The sequence below is a fragment of the Pongo pygmaeus genome, chromosome 6, assembly GCF_028885625.2.
Source record: "Pongo pygmaeus isolate AG05252 chromosome 6, NHGRI_mPonPyg2-v2.0_pri, whole genome shotgun sequence".
Lineage (NCBI taxonomy): Eukaryota > Metazoa > Chordata > Mammalia > Primates > Hominidae > Pongo > Pongo pygmaeus.
In genome coordinates this window covers 101,627,917-101,644,412 of record NC_072379.2, presented here as the reverse complement: position 1 = coordinate 101,644,412, position 16,496 = coordinate 101,627,917, and the positions used below count along the sequence as shown (strand labels likewise).

General features: G+C 39.3%; 1 protein-coding gene across 2 annotated transcripts in view; it reads left to right on the top strand.

The window, feature by feature from the left end:
• The window catches only part of SLC26A5 (solute carrier family 26 member 5), a 47,036-nt gene extending 33,995 nt beyond the window's left edge, over positions 1 to 13,041 (top strand). For both annotated transcript variants that reach the window (XM_054494993.1, XM_054494992.1), the window contains 6 exons: positions 6,892 to 6,961; positions 8,107 to 8,199; positions 8,887 to 8,994; positions 9,640 to 9,840; positions 10,579 to 10,633; positions 12,836 to 13,041. In XM_054494993.1, the coding sequence (XP_054350968.1) occupies positions 6,892 to 6,961; positions 8,107 to 8,199; positions 8,887 to 8,994; positions 9,640 to 9,840; positions 10,579 to 10,633; positions 12,836 to 13,029 (721 nt within the window). In that variant the 3' untranslated portion in view covers positions 13,030 to 13,041. The remainder of the gene's footprint in view (positions 1 to 6,891; positions 6,962 to 8,106; positions 8,200 to 8,886; positions 8,995 to 9,639; positions 9,841 to 10,578; positions 10,634 to 12,835) is intronic.
• The last annotated feature ends 3,455 nt before the right edge of the window (positions 13,042 to 16,496 follow it).

The following is a 16,496-nucleotide window of genomic DNA, read 5'->3' as shown; positions in this document are numbered from 1 at the left end:
ACATGAAATCTTAAAGTTGACTGTGATGTGTTGAAAGGGCACTTTATGAGGATGTTGACCCCTTATCTGCAGGAGATCAGGATGCTCCCTACCCTCAAGGGTGGGAAATGAGCATTTTCATCATCACAAGTGACATAACAGAAAAATGTTAAGAATATGTGAGATTCTAAACTCAGGATAAGAATTTAACTACTTTTAATAACAAGTTCCAACACTGTTGCCCGTATTTACCTAAAAGAAGTGTTTCCCATTTTTATAAAGAACTTTATTAGCATATATAAGAGTTCTTTATCTCAGAACTTTGGTGAACATTATGGTTTTAAAATATCTATAACTTTTGGCTGGATGTGGTGTCTCACACCTGTAATCCCAGGACTTTGGCAGGCTGAGGCAGGCAGATCACTTGAGGTCAGGAGTTCAAGACCAGCCTGGGTAACATGGCTGGTCATCTCTACTAAAATTACAAAAGCGAGCCAGGCATGGTGGCGGGTGCCTGTAATCCCAGCTACTCGGGAGGCTGAGGCGGAAAATTGCTGGAACCCAGGAGGCGGAGGTTGCAGTGAGCTGAGATGGAGCCATTGCACTCCAGCCTGGGCGACAGAGTGACACACGTCTCAAAAAAAAAAAAAAAAAAGAAAGAAAGAAAAAGAAAAAAAAATCTATAACTTTTAACAACCTACAGTATAGAATTTGAGATTTTTTTTGTTGGTGGTGGTGTTTTTTGTTTTCTTTACTGAATAGGATTTTATGGTATCTTATCATAAATTTTATTTATTTTTATTTACTTAGCCTTTATTTTTCTAACACTAGAGAACTCACCTGAGTTATAAAATTTTTTTGTTTGTTTTCTTTTGAGACAGAGTCTTGCTCTGTCACCCAGGCTGGAGTGCAGTGGCATGATCTCGGCTCACTGCAACCTCCACCTCCTGGGTCCAAGTCTTCTGCCTCAGCCTCCTGAGTAGCTGAGACTACAGGCGCGTGTCACCATGCCCAGCCAATGTTTTGTATTTTTAGTAAAGACAGAGTTTTACCGTATCAGCCAGGATGGTCTCAATCTCCTGACCTCACAATCTGCCCACCTCGGCCTCCTAAAGTGCTGGGATTACAGGCATGAGGCACCGTGCCTGACCAGTTATCATAAATTTTAAAGTCCAGCAAGTTTGTTTTTTAATGCTCCAGTTTGGGCTGGGCGCAGTGGCTCACACCTGTAATTCAAGCACTTTGGGAGACTAAGGCAGGCGGATCATTTGAGGTCAGGTGTTCAAGACCAGCCTGGCCAACATGGTGAAACCCCATCTCTACTAAAAATACAAAAAATAGCTGGGTGTGGTGGCGCACAACTGTAATCCCAGCTACTGAATAGGCTGAGGCAGGAGAATTGCTTAAACCTAAGAAACTGAGGTTGCAGTGAGGCAAGATCACACCACTACACTCCAGTCTGGATGAAAGAGTGAGAGCCCATCACAAAAAAAAAAAAAAAAAGCTTCAGTTTGGGCAAACTGGTAAAACCCCATCCATACCAAAAATACAAAATATTAGCCGGGCATGGTGGTGCACACCTGTGGTCCCAGCTACTTGGAAGGCTGAGGTGGGAGGATCACTTGAGCCTGGGAGGCAGAGGTTGCAGTGAGCTGAGATGGCACCCCTACGCTCCAGCCTGGGTGACAGACTGAGACCCTGTCTCAAAGAAAAAAAAAAAGAATACTTCTCTTTCTTCCTCAAATAATAATTAACGGAAGTTGATATTTTTTATGTTCTATCCTTTGTTGGTGATTTTGCTGGATCTTTGTATGTTAGAGTTTAGGAGATCAGCCCTCAGATTATGTGTTTATTTTCAGCTGGCTTCTTCTGTAGTTAGGGCACACTTCTGGAGAGGAGTAGAGGTGCACTGGGTTTGGCCGTTTATTCAAAACCCTCATTTTCCCTCAGAGTAGGCATAGTTAAGAAACAATCATGGCCCGGCCGTGCTGTAATCCCAGCACTTTGGGAGGCCGAAGTGGGTGGATCACGAGGTCAGGAGATCGAGACCATCCTGGCTAACACGGTGAAACCCCATCTCTACAAAAAATACAAAAAATTAGCCGGGCGTGGTGGTGGGTGCCTGTAGTTCCAGCTACTGGGGAGGCTGAGGCCAGAGAATGGTGTGAACCCAGGAGGTGCAGCTTGCAGTGAGCCCGGATCACACCACTGCACTCCAGCCTGGGCGACAGAGTGAGACTCTGTCTCAAAAACAACAACAACAACAAAAACGACAAAAAAGAGACAATCACATCATTCTGCAGATAATTCCTGAACTCAGGCACTTGCATGTGTTATAAATGTGACAGAGGTTCGGCTTCTGCCCCCCAAAGCTCACAATTTGGTTAGCATTATAAAATTTTAAAAATTATAATTTCACTAAATAGATATTTGTTGAGGGCCTATTATATTCCCAGGGAGAAGCTAGACTCGAGGGACAGTGCAGTATATAAGATGTGGTCCTTCCCTTCAAAGGTTGCATTGTCCTAAGGATGACCAGACACGTAATCATGATGATGGTGTTAATAAGGACAATGAAGTAATGATGGCACAAATTATTATAATTACTTATGTGCCTGGCTCTGTGCAAAGATCAATGCTTTATGCCATTTCACATAACCTTATAAACCAATGACAATCAGCAACCCTGTTTCACAGATGTGGAAGCTGAAGCCTAGAATGACTGGGTAACTTGCCCAAGATCACAGTAAGTGGTGAGGCAATGACTCAGATGTGAGTTTTTGCAAATCCAGAAGCTGACAAATCAGCATTTTTTTTTTTAAGACAGAGTCATGCTCTGTCGCCCAGGCTGGAGTGCCGTGGCATGATCTCAGCTCACTGCAACCTCCGCCTCCTGGGTTCAAGCAATTCTCTGCCTCTGCCTCATCCTCTTGAGTAGCTGGGATTACAGGCGCCCACCACCACGCCCAACTAATTTTTTGTATTTTTTGTAGAGACAGGGTTTCACCATCTTGGCCAGGCTGGTCTTGAACTCCTGACCTCATGATCCACCTGCCTTGGCCTCCCCAAGTGCTGGGATTAGAGGCATAAGCCACCACGCCTGGCCTCAATCAGCATTTTATAATCCATCTTCAAAAAATTAGAATATAGGCCAAACACAGTGGCTCATCTCATGCCCATAATCCCAGCAATTTAGGAGGCCAAGGCAGGAGGATTGCTGAGGTGAGGAGTTTGAGACCAGCCTGGACAACATAATAAGACCATGCCTCTACCAAAAAAAAAAATTATTTTTTATTTTATTATTTTTAGAGACAGTTTTACTTTGCCACATGGGCTGCAGTGCAGTTGTACGGTCACAGCTCACTGCCACCTTGAATTCCTGGGCTCAAGGGATCCTCCCACCTCAGCCTCCCATGATGGGCACACACCATCACACCTGGCTAATTTTTAAATTTTTTGTAGAGATGGGGTCTCGCCATCATGCTCAGGCTGGTCTTGAACTCCTGGGCTCAAGTGTTCCTCCCACCTCAGCCTCCCAAAGTGCTGGGATTACAGGTGTGAGACATTGCATTGTGAGACCTACAAAATTTTTTAATTTGCAAGGTGTAGTGGTGCACACCTATAGTCCCAGCTACTCAGGAGGCTGAGGCACAAGGATCACTAGAACCTAGGAGTTCAAGGCTGCAGTGAGCCGTGATCAGTCCACTGCACTCCAACGTGGGCCACAGAATAAGATCCCATCTCTAAAAAAAGAAATAAGTAAATAATAAAACAAAAAAAATTTTTAAAGACTTAGAATACACAGTTATAAGTGCCTCAACAGGTGTAAGCAAGGTACAGTGTGATAAGCATAAGAGATGTCAAATAAAACCCCATGGGATTTCATTAAAAGAGACTTTCTTGCTCTTGGTGTCATTAGGGAAGTAGTAAGGACTTGGCCTTCACTGGGAGCAATAGTATTTAGACTTGCAGAAATGGTGTGCCAGGGCACTGCAGGTCGTCAGGAAGGCCTGTTCATCATCTACATTTGAAATCCTCATCCTTTGAGGCCCAGCTCACCCAGTCAGGGACCTCAACTTCCCCTGTGTACCCACAACGATGCTCTAATCCTTCCCCAGCACCTTTCATGTGTCCATCTCAGCTACTCGTGTACTTGTGATCCATGTGCCCATCCCTTACTCTGCTTCCCCTGTGGTACTGGATTGCAACACATGGATGGCACTTTGAGTCTCTTAGAGGTTTTCTCATAATTGCAAACTCAGCTGAGAGCCTTAGCCCCCTATCTGCAATATCAGTCCTCAGAGCCATATTTGTCCACAGATATCACTAGACTGTGAGCATCTTGTTTGTAGAAGTGATGTTCCTGGAGTCTAGTACCAGGCACATCATTTGTGTTCTCTGAATGCTTATGGAGGGAATCTACCCAGCAAAACAGCTAACACTTGTGTGGTATATTCTAATTTACAAAGTACTTTGACATTCATGCTAAGAAGCACCAGGACATAGTAGCAAAACTGTGGAATGTCAAATCAAAGACCTTGAGCCATATTCTGGCTCTGGCAGGCTTTCTGACATTGAACAACTTACCTAACCCCACTGAGCCTCAATTTCTCATCTACACGATGGCAGAATTGTTAATAATGTTAACTATTATTATAATATTATTAATGTGCCCAGTAGCATTGTTCAAAGTATATAATAACAGGTGTTCAAGAAGTGGTATCTGTCATTATTACAGTATCTAATTTGAGCCAGATGATCCTATAAAGAGTTAGGAATTAGGGGCAGGCACAGTGGCTCATGCCTGTCTGTAATCCCGGCATTTTGGGAGGCCAAGGCGGGTAGATGACTTGAGGTCAGGAGTTTGAGACCAGCCTGGCCAACATGGTGAAACCCTGTCTCTATTAAAAATACAAAAATTAGCTGGGTGTGGTGGTGCACACCTGTAATCCCAACTACTTGGGAGGCTGAGGCAGGAGAATTGCTTGAACCCGGGAGGTGGAGGTTGCAGTGAGCCAAGATTGCACCATTGCACTCCAACCTGGGCAACAGGATAAGATTCCGCCTCAAAAAAAAAAAAAAAGGAATTAAGGCTCTCAAAAAATAATGTTTAAAATCTATTCAGATTAAATTAAGTTAACTTCTATGCTAATTTGAGGTTTTCATTTTCTCCCCACACCCTCAAATGACTACTCCCCTATCATGAGTCAGTGATTCTTGCTAATGACAAACAAAAATTCCCTCTCCTACTTTAGAGGTAGAGCAGAAAGACAGTTCTGTCTACTGAGTGGCATGAGGAGAACTTGTGTTACATATATCCCTGGCATAACTTGAACTCTGCAAAATTCAGTGTTGCCTCCACCTCTAAATGCCCGAACCTTTTGTCCTGACCAGATAGTGTTTGTGTTATGGTGTTGGGGGGAGGGGACGTATAGGGTGTGTGATGTGCATCGTGTATGTGGTGTGAGGTATACGTGATGTGTGTGTGATGTGAAGTGTGAGGTGTATGTGATGTATGTATATGTGCATGATGTGTATGTATGTGTATTATGTGTGTGTTTGTGTGGTGTGTATGCATGTGTGTGGTGTGTGTATTGTGTCTTGCATGAAGGTTGTATATGCATGTGTGTATGTGTGTGTGTGGTATGAAGGGTATGTGATGTGTGTATTGTATATGGTATAGTGTGTGGCATGTAGTGTGGGGGTATGTATGCATGTGTGTGCATGTATGTGTATTGTGTGTAGTGTGTGCATATATGTGGTATGTACACGTGTGTGTAGCATGTGTATTGTATATTGCATGTGTTGTGTGTATGCATGTGTGTGTGTATATGTAGGGGTGTGTGTGGTGTGAGGTGTATGGTATATGTGTATTGTGTATGGTATTGTGTTTGGCATGTAGTGTGTGTGTGCTTTGTATGCATGTGTGGATGTGTATGCATGGTATATGGTGTGATTGTGTATGTGTGATGTGTGTGTATTGTGTGTGTTTGTGTGTGGTGTGTATGCATTGTGTGTAGGTATATGTATTGCGTATGTGGTGGGGTGTGTGTACATTGTATGTATGTGTGTGATATGTGGGGTGATGTGTGTGTATATTTTGTTTATATGTGTGTGTGGTGTACATGCATTATGTGTAGATGTGTGTATTGTATGTGTGTGTGGTATGTGGGTGTATATACATTGTATGTGTGTGTATTGTATATGTGTGGGAGTGTATATGTGTGGTATGAGGTGTATGTGGTATGTGTGTATTGCATATGTGTGTGTATGTGCATGGTGTGTATGCATGTGGGGGGGATGTGCATTGTGTAGTATATATGCGGTGTGTATGATGTGTATATGTGTGGTATGTAGTGTTGTGTGTGTATATTGTGTGTGATATGAGGTATGTATGTGTGGTGTGTGTACATTGTGTATGCATGTGTGTGGGGGTATGTATTGTGTATTATACATGTGGTATGTATGCATGTGTGTATGTATATGTGTGGTATATAGTGTAATGTGTGTGTGTTCTGTATGTGTGGTGTGTGTGTATTATGTGTATATGTGTGTGGTATGTGTGCATTGTGTGTAGGTGTGTGTATTGTGTATGTGTGTGGTGTGTGAGGTAGGTATTGGGATGTGTATGTGTAGTATGAGGTGTACATGGTGTGTGCGTATCATATGTGGTATGTATGTGTGTGTGTGGCATGTGATGTGTAAGTGGCATGAGGTGTGTGGGGTGTTATTAGGCTTGGAATGGCACTGGGAACGTGATATGTGTGGAGCCCTTCTGCAAAGGCACCATGTAAGGTTCAAGCATTCCCAAATGCACTAGCAAACCCCAACCTGACATAAACATACACAACCTCCTGTTGAAATCACACACTGTGCCTCAACACAATGATATTTAACACTCTTTATCTTCAGTCCAAGCTACAAAGTCCTTGGACAGCTTCCTGAAACTGATGTGTATATTGATATAGACGCATATGAGGAGGTAGGACCTTTTTCTATCACTTAAAAAGGTTGTAAGCATGTGATGTGCTTGGCTAAGTACTGTTTTTACTCAGGACAAAAAGTAGGGGTAAGGTGGGAGGTATAGTGGTCAAAGTGAAAAATCTGAGCTTTGATCTACTATATGGATTCAATTTTATAATTTATACTATGCATTAATTACTCAATTTCCAATATTTATTTTTCCTCATTTTTAATGGGGATAAATATATATTGTTGAAATTAAAGTATATATTTATACAGTATTCAAACTGAAAGGATGGTTTGTGTGTGCATGGTTTTTTTCTGATGAATGTATACCAATGGTAAAATAATTTTAACCATGTAAAATGTAGATGGTGAGACTGTGGAATTCTCCCACTTCATTTTAATGGTTAAAATTATGGCTTCAGATTTTCTTGATTTTGAACGTTCTTTTCTTCTGTGGAATCTCGAAGATTTTTACAAAATCTTTTAAAACTAGTTTTGTCTGTCTTGTCTTATGCTTGGGAAGAAAGACTCACTCTAAGGTATTAGGAAATGAGGAAATAAAATTCACTCTAAGGTAAAGGTGTTAGAATTGCTATATTTTTCCTCGATCCAAAGAATTATATGCAGGATTACTTGTTTCCAGCCTGCCTTCCAGAGTTCCACCAGGGTTCTTGATAAAATATTCACTCAATTTCACTTGTATCCATTTAAGCTCCTTCCTGCTTCTGCGACTCAAACCAGTGTAAACCTCTGTTCACTTTATTTACCTGCCTCTCACAGTCTGGGCAGCAGCCTTCCATCTCCTGTCCATTTTCTTTTCTGTTTTTGGGTATTTTTCAGTTTCTTCTTTGTGTTTAATGGTAAAAATAAAACAAAGACAGACTTTTAAAACAAATGGAAAGATGTGCATGTTTAAAAGATCTCTGTCAGTTCTCTTCTATTCAGAGCATGAGTAGATAAGAGTAACTTTTCTTTTCTTATCTTTTTTTTTTTTTTTTTTTTGGTCTGTGTGTGCTAGAGTGACATCATTTTAGCTAAGCCCTGAAAAGGGGACCTTAGCAACTTCTGCATTCATTTTCTATTTGGGGTGGGGAGGCTATGCAGTTTTGATTCTGAAATATTTCCATTTGTTAAATTCAGCAATATTTTACTCTTCAGGTGAAAGAAATTCCTGGAATAAAAATATTTCAAATAAATGCACCAATTTACTATGCAAATAGCGACTTGTATAGCAATGCATTAAAACGAAAGGTGAGTCATGAGAAATTGATTATTTCTGAGGATGGGATTTGTGGGTTGACAGGGATATGAGGATCACTAGTATACCCTTGTATATACTATTTCATTCTCGCTTTGTTTCTCTCTCTTATTGTAAAATATACATAACATAAAATATACTATTTTAAGCATTTTCAAAATATACAGTCCAGTGGGTGGCATTAAGTACATAAACATTGTGCAGCCATCACCATTGTTCATTCTCTCTTATTGTGTATATATATATATTACTTTTCAAACAAAATTTTAAGAAAAAATGAGAAAATAATTTTAGGTTTCTTACTCTTGGGATCATGTAGATTCCTTTGGTCACGTTTAGAACTCAACCCTACACCACCCTGTATATAGGAAAAGCTCCCTGTCAACCCACAGAGTCTCTTAAATATAACAACCTGACAGATCTGAGTTTGATAAAGACTACTCTAAAAATTGTCTTTAATGTTTTAGCTTCTGGTTGTCTTAAATAAAGACTGAGAATAAGAAAGACTACTAATGTAAGGGAGTAACCAGTTCAGGGCCTCTGAGGGAAAGGCAGTGCAAGGGTTGGGGTGATAATCTGACACAGAAAGCAGTTAAATGGGGAGATTAGAAGGGGAGTGGCATCGAGGTGGGTCCCTGAGAGCCATGAAGTGATTTTGCATATGTTGCTCTTCTGTAAAGACTGGAGTGAACCCAGCAGTCATCATGGGAGCAAGGAGAAAGGCCATGCGGAAGTACGCTAAGGAAGTCGGAAATGCAAATATGGCCAACGCAACTGTTCTCAAAGCGGTGAGTGGTCTTTTCATTGAAATGTTACCTTCTGTCTTGTTCTGCAATGTCCTCCATCTTTACTCATGACTGAAGTTTAAACACAGCACAAAGTTACTAAAAGAGGAAAGTTTAGAAACCACCTTAGTATGCTCTGTATTTTACAAGCACCTGATAAGGTCAGTTATGAGGCTGTTTCTGAAAAAAGTAAGGAAAACATCATTTTAAAAAATAAAAATTACACAATACCTTAACAGATTTTACCATTAGCACTTTGTCGTAGATTTATTCAGCTGATAGTTTAAAAAGCTCAAAGGTGGCTTTTGCTGTTCAGGCATGCTAATGTGTGACCCATCATACTAAAGTTAATGGAACTATTTTAGAAGTTAGCAGAAAATGGATAGGATAACTGAGGAGAGTGGATTTTGTTGGACAAGAAAAAAAAGGAGGAGAAGGAGAAAGAGAAAAGTTGACTTAAAATGGAATGTTATACATACATCCTTTTTTTGTTCAGTTACAAGGCTAGAATATGACAAATATTTTACAAGGGGTCTGGTAGAGTCAGTAGCTTAAGAATACACGGGCAGATTTTCCATTATAAATCTTTCTCACAACCAGAAATGTGAGTTGTTCATAAAATTCTGATTTGGTTTAATTTTGACACAGGATGCAGAAGTAGATGGAGAAGATGCTACCAAGCCTGAAGAAGAGGATGGTGAAGTAAAATATCCCCCAATAGTGATCAAAAGCACATTTCCTGAGGAAATGCAAAGATTTATGCCCCCAGGGGATAACGTCCACACTGTCATTTTGGATTTCACTCAAGTCAATTTTATTGATTCTGTTGGAGTGAAAACTCTGGCAGGGGTAAGCATCCTCTTGAATGAGTCATTTAACACCTCTATGCCTGGTGTCGTACTATCAGCAAAATCAGGGAGGTGGGCTAGGCTCTCTTTTCAACAAAAGATCTATCCCCTTTTGATTATGGAAAATTTCAAAAATATATAGAAGTAAAGATTTTAGTATATTGAACCCCCGTGAACTATCACTCAGCTTCAACAATGATCAATTTATGGTCAATCTGGTTTCCTTTATAGCTGACATTCACTTTCTCTTGTTTTATTTTGAAACACATCCCAGTCATAACATCATCTGTAAATATTTTAATGTGTATTGCTACAAGAAGATTCATTTTAGAAAACATTACTGTAATATGCTAGGCTACTCAGGAGGCTGAAGCAGGAGGATTGCTGAGCTCAGGAGTTCAAGACCAGCATGAGTAAACTAGTGAGATGCTGTCTCTAAAAAAAAATTGCTCTTTATTTTAAAATTATAATATCCTTTAAGTTAATGTAATAGTTTTATTATATTTAAGTAAAATTTAACAGTATTTTTGCTACCCCTAATTATCACCGTCCACATAAAAAGCAAAAGAAATACAAAATTATTTTTAACTGATTAGCTCAAAAATACATCATTATTGAAGCAAAGTAGCTCAAGTGAATGAATTAGAGTGTCTTCTATCACTGAAAAACATTGGTAAAAAGAGACTTTCATCTGGCACAGAGTAAAGAGAAACTAAATTTTATTTCAACATTATTACAGATTGTAAAAGAATATGGAGATGTCGGTATATATGTATACTTAGCAGGATGCAGTGGTGAGTATACCTCTAAGATGGGGTGAAGCTTAATATTTTAGTTTTGTTTCTCTTATTTAAATAATTGCACTTGGAAATGTCCTTAATTTTAATTATTTTACCAAAATGAAAATTATTCTTCTGAAAAATCACTCTAAAGCCAGCTTTGAAATTAGCCACATGGAGGCATTCATATTACAAGTTACTTGTGACAACCCTCCTGAACTGGAGTTGGAGGAAAGAAGCCAATAAGCCATCATTTATTATAATATTAATGGCTGCTATAAATATAGTAATTATAATATATACATTACCACAGTAGCAATTATCTAATGGCTGCCATAAACAGTTACATATAATCATTCAGGTTGCTTGTTTCTCTATCCAGTCATTTGGCAATACTTTGCCTGCTATTTTTGTTTTATATTATATTTTGGTTAAAACAATGCTTGAGGCCGGGTGTTGTGGCTCACACCTGTAATCCCAGCACTTTGGAAGGCCAAGGCAGGTGGATTGCCTGAGCCTAGGAGTTCAAGACCAGCCTGGGCAACATGGCAAAACCTCATCTGTACTAAAAATACAAAAATTAGCCAGATGTGGTGGCGCATGCCTGTAATCCCAGCTACTCGGGAGGCTGAGGTGGGAGGATGTCTTGAATCTGTAGGCAGAAGTTGCAGTGAGCCAGCATCACGCCACTACACTCCAGCCTGGGCAACAGAATGAGACTTTGTTTCCAAAAAAAAAAGAAAGAAAATGATCTTTTAAAAAAGGAACCAGGCGTGGTGGCTCACACCTGTATTCCTAGCACTTTGGGAGGCTGAGGCAGGCGGATCACCAGAGGTCAGAAGATCAAGACCATCTTGGCTAACATGGTGAAACCCAGTCTCTACTAAAAATACAAAAAATTAGCCCGGCTTGGTGGCACATGCCTTTAGTCCCAGCTACTCGGAAGGGTGAGGCAGGAGAATCGCTTGAACCCAGGAGGCAGAGGTTGCAGTGAGCCGAGATTGCACCACTGCTCTCCAGCCTGGGTGACAGAGTAAGACTCTGTCTCAAAAAAAAAAAAGTAAAAAAAAAAGTAAAACAGTGCCTGAGGCTGGGTGTGCGGCTCATGCCTATAATCCCAACACTTTGGGAGGCCAAGGTAGGAGGATCGCTTGAGTCTAAAAGTTCAAGACCAGCCTAAACAACATAGTGAGATCCCATCTTTATTTAAAAGAAAAAAAAATTAATAATTAAAAAAAGTGCTTGAAAATGAAATCTGCATAAAGATGCCACTTCTCACCTGTAAGATTGCCAAAAATCAAAAATAAATGACAACATGCTCCATAGGCATATGGTGGGAAAACAGGCTCTCTCAGACATTACTGACGGGAGCACAAAATGCAACAGCCACTGTGGAGGGCAGACTAACATTAGCTTTCAAAATTATAAGTTCATTTACCTTTCAACACAGAAAATCCAGCAATATGCTGCATATGTTCAAAATGACACTTGTATGTCATTGATCATCACAGCATTGTTATAAAACAAAAAACTCAAGTGCCAAACAAAGGGGACTAGTTAAATAAACTAGGAACATCTGTAGAATAGAATATGACGTAGTGGTAAAAAATTAAGCAAAAAGGGTTCAGAATTATCTATATATATTATATATAGATAACATAAATATATATATTTCCCACTTTTCTTATCCCCAAAACAGCATTTTATATATATATGTATATATATTTATATATATGTGTGTGTATATATATATTTATATATGTGTATATATATGTGTGTGTGTGTGTATGTATTTCCCACTTTTCTTATCCCCAAATATATAAAATGTGCTGTTTTGGGGATAAGAAAAGTGGAATAAGAATACATACTTATATTTATTTATATTTACATAGAGAAATCCTGGAAGAACACACAAGAAAATAGTTTCCTGGAATTGAGGGTATGATGGGTGGAGACAGGATTTGGAGTGAAACTTTTACTATAGCATTTTAATATTTAAACTGTATGTGCTTGAACGCAGGAGGTGGAGGTTGCAGTGAGCTGAGATCACACTACTACTCTCCAGCCTGGGTGACAGAGTGAGACTCTGTCTCAAAAAAAAAAAATGAAACAAAAAACAATAACAAAAAAAAACACTATATGGAACTTTTACTATTTTTTAATTGTTGAAGACTGATACCCAGAATGTGGACTAATTTTCTTTTCTTCTTTTAATAGCACAAGTTGTGAATGACCTCACTCGGAACAGATTTTTTGAAAATCCTGCCCTATGGGAGCTGCTGTTCCACAGCATTCATGATGCAGTTTTAGGCAGCCAACTTAGAGAGGCACTTGCTGAACAGGAAGCCTCGGCTCCCCCTTCCCAGGAGGACTTGGAGCCCAATGCCACTCCTGCCACTCCTGAGGCATAGATGAGGACCTCACCCTAGGATGGGGTTATAAGCCTCTCATGAAGTTCATAATTCACACGTTTTAAATACTAGACACTAGATTTTTTTTTCTAAGTGTGAATACTAGTAGTCGAGGCTGGATTTGGAGGGTGAATGACGCCTAGCAAGATGTATTATACTTGAGTTTTTTTAATTGAATATTTCAAAGATAAATTGGCCTTTTGCCTGCATTTATTATGGAGAGACATTTCTGCTACATTCTAGTATTATCTTTGCAAGCTAAGCACTGAAAAATTTATTTCAGTCAAGTATTTTACCTACGAATAAGATATTAAGTAGTGGTTCTTTGTTTTTGTACTTGTTGGTCTACAGATAAGTAGTGGTTCTTTGTTTTTGTACTTGTTGGTCTACAGACTGTCTATAATCAGTTATCTAACAGAAGACAGGAACTGCAATTTTCTAGAAGTTCTTGTTTTAAAATAACCTTTTATTTATTATAGAAGCAATATAAATGCATTGAGGACATTTTAAAAAAATAGACAAGCAAAAATAAGATAAAACATATTTCCACCACTCAGAGATTACCACTGTTTATATCCTTCCAGATCTTTTTCCATACATATACATTTACATTTTTAACCAAAGTAAGACCACATCTATAGTGTTTTATAACTGATTTTTCTTTAATCAACAATCTCTACTTTCTCATTCCAGCACATTTTTGACCTTAGCCCATATTTAAATTTCCCCAATTGTCCCCAGATTTGCAGTTGGTTTGTGCAAACTGATATTCATTCTATGACCTTACATTGCAACTGGTCATGACCTTTAAAGTCCCTTACATCTATCTTAATCTAGCACAGTTCCTTTTTTATGACATTGACTTGTTAAAGAGACTGGGGCAGCAGTCCCGTAGAATCCCGTCTTGTGAATTTGCCTAGCTTCTTTTTCATGGTGTTGTTTAACTTGTTTTTATATTGCCTGTACTACCTGCAATCTGGAAGTTATATCTAAAGCCTTTATAGGTTCAAGTTAAAACATTTTGTGCTAGATTATATCATAGGTAAGATACATGCTTCATATCGCATCACTTCAGAAAACATGTAATATCTAGTTGATCTACCATTAACTAATCTAGTGATCTAAGTTTGATTACTGGATCAGCATGACAGTCTGATCCTCCAGTTAGATTTTTCCCCTTTGTGACTACAGACTTATCTGTGTGGTATTCCTTTGGCATTGAATGAATTACCATTTACCCAGGAGTTTTAACATTAGGTGGTAATTCTTGCCTAAATCATTAACTTTGTTAAAGTTTGTGAGTTGGTTGTCTAGTTCTTTCATTTCTTCTGCGTTGTTAGTTGGTTGTTCTATGTGAACTAAGCTTTCCCTTCTCCACTTGAGCTATTTGGTCATTCTTACCTACAGTTGTACTAGAAGGGCAGGTTGAATGCTTTGTTATTTTCATTTAATTATGAACTTCAAAGTAAATAACTGGTTTATTAGATGGTGACAAATTAGTGGTTTTTTTTTTTTTTTAGATTTCTCTTTTCTGGTGTGATGGTGGTCTTGTGAATTTTTACAGTTTTAATGGGTTTCAATCCATTATGTTCTTTTCAATGCTCAAATTGTCACAACTGTGGCCAGTATAAGTCCTTAGAAGCTTTGCTATTGTTGCTAATCATGAAGTAGCATTAAAGACCATGTTTTTAAGACAACTAACCCCCAGATATAACTTAAATCTTCCTTAGAAGTTCATAACAGCTATCAGTTCATTATACATCAAACTCAATGTTCAGCCTAGGAGTAAGCATAATGCTCATCTTAGTCATTCCACAGAAACATGGAATGTCAAAGGTTGGAGGAGGATGCCTTTAAACCAGTTTGTCACTTTCAGTTGTTTATAATTACCAGCTCACTACAAATCAAAGCACAGGCATTAGCCAACCTGTCTAAAGCCTCCTCTGCTAAGAGTTCCTGCTGATAGTGAGTTTGTCTTTTCTTTAATATGTTGTCTTATTGACATCTTGTTATAGCTTTCATGAATAAGATACTGCCAGGAGAAAGTAGTCAGATCCCAGTAGAATTGTTAGCATGGCCTACTTGCAACCAAAGCCTGTGGTATGTGTTCATGCTAACTCCTATCAGGTTTCTCACTGTCTTTACTAATTTAATTCAAAATAAACTCCTCCTTTTAATCAAAACTTTAACTAATTCTAGAGTGAAATTTAGATTGGCTTAGTTATTTTCTTTGCAATCATCACATGAGATCATATACATCTGCATTCTGATACGGACTGCCTTCTGAAAGAGCATGTAGTTGTAGAACCTCAGCTTACACTAGAAACTTTTGTAAAAGAGCTAATATCATTTCAGCCACTTAAGTAGAATTTAAGGATTTTAAACTATGTTATAAAATACTTCGGCCAGGCGCGGTGGCTCACACCTGTAATCCCAGTACTTTGGGAGGCCAAGGCAGGCAGATCACAAGGTCAGGAATTTGAGACCAGCCTGGCCATCATGGTGAAACCCTGTCTCTATTTAAAAATACAAAAGTGAGCTGGGCATGGTGGCGTGCACCTGTAGTCCCAGCTACTCGGGAGGCTGAGGCAGGAGAATGGAATGAACCTGGGAGGCGGAGGTTGCAGTGAGCCGAGACCACGCCTCCAGCCTGGGTGTCAGAGCAAGACTCCGTCTCAAAAAAAAAAAAAAAAAAAAATTAATTGCACATTCTTTAGCACCAGCCTTCCACTTAGCAGATACTGTGGTTGATAGATTAAAAGTAGTGTACAGGCCGGGCGCAGTGGCTCACGCCTGTAATCCAGTACTTTGGGAGGCCGAGGCAGGCAGATCACGAGGTCAGGAGATCGAGATCATCCTGGCTAACACGGTGAAACCCCGTCTCTACTAAAAATACAAAAAAATTAGCCGGGCGTGGTGGCAGCCGCCTGTAGTCCCAGCTACTCGGGAGGCTGAGGCAGGAGAATGGCGTGAACCCGGGAGGCGGAGCTTGCAGTGAGCAGAGATCGCGCCACAGCACTCCAGCCTGGGGGACAGAGCGAGACTCCGTCTCAAAAAAAAAAAAAAAAAACAGTAGTGTACAAAAAAAGGTATTTGCCTGTTATACATTTGTATTTAACTTTTCTGTTGAACTTTTAAACTGTTTTGAATAGAATTGTTATGTATATTAAAAGCACAAGTCTTAAGGTGGGAAAATATATTTTTATCACTTAGCATCTGAGAACGAGTGCATTTCAAAATACGTTTCATCCATATGTAAATATGTCAGAATGTTTTACTCAGAATTATTTCATACAGCAAAAATTTCCTGACCTTTTTTGTCTTACAGTCTTGTCTCTGCCTTTCAAGGAAATAATATATAAGCCCACCTGTTCTTTCTGGGCCTTAATAGCTCCTACTGTATCTTCTATGTTTTTCCACCCTGATTCAAATTCAGGTTCATATTGTCCTATCAAAATGGGCATAAT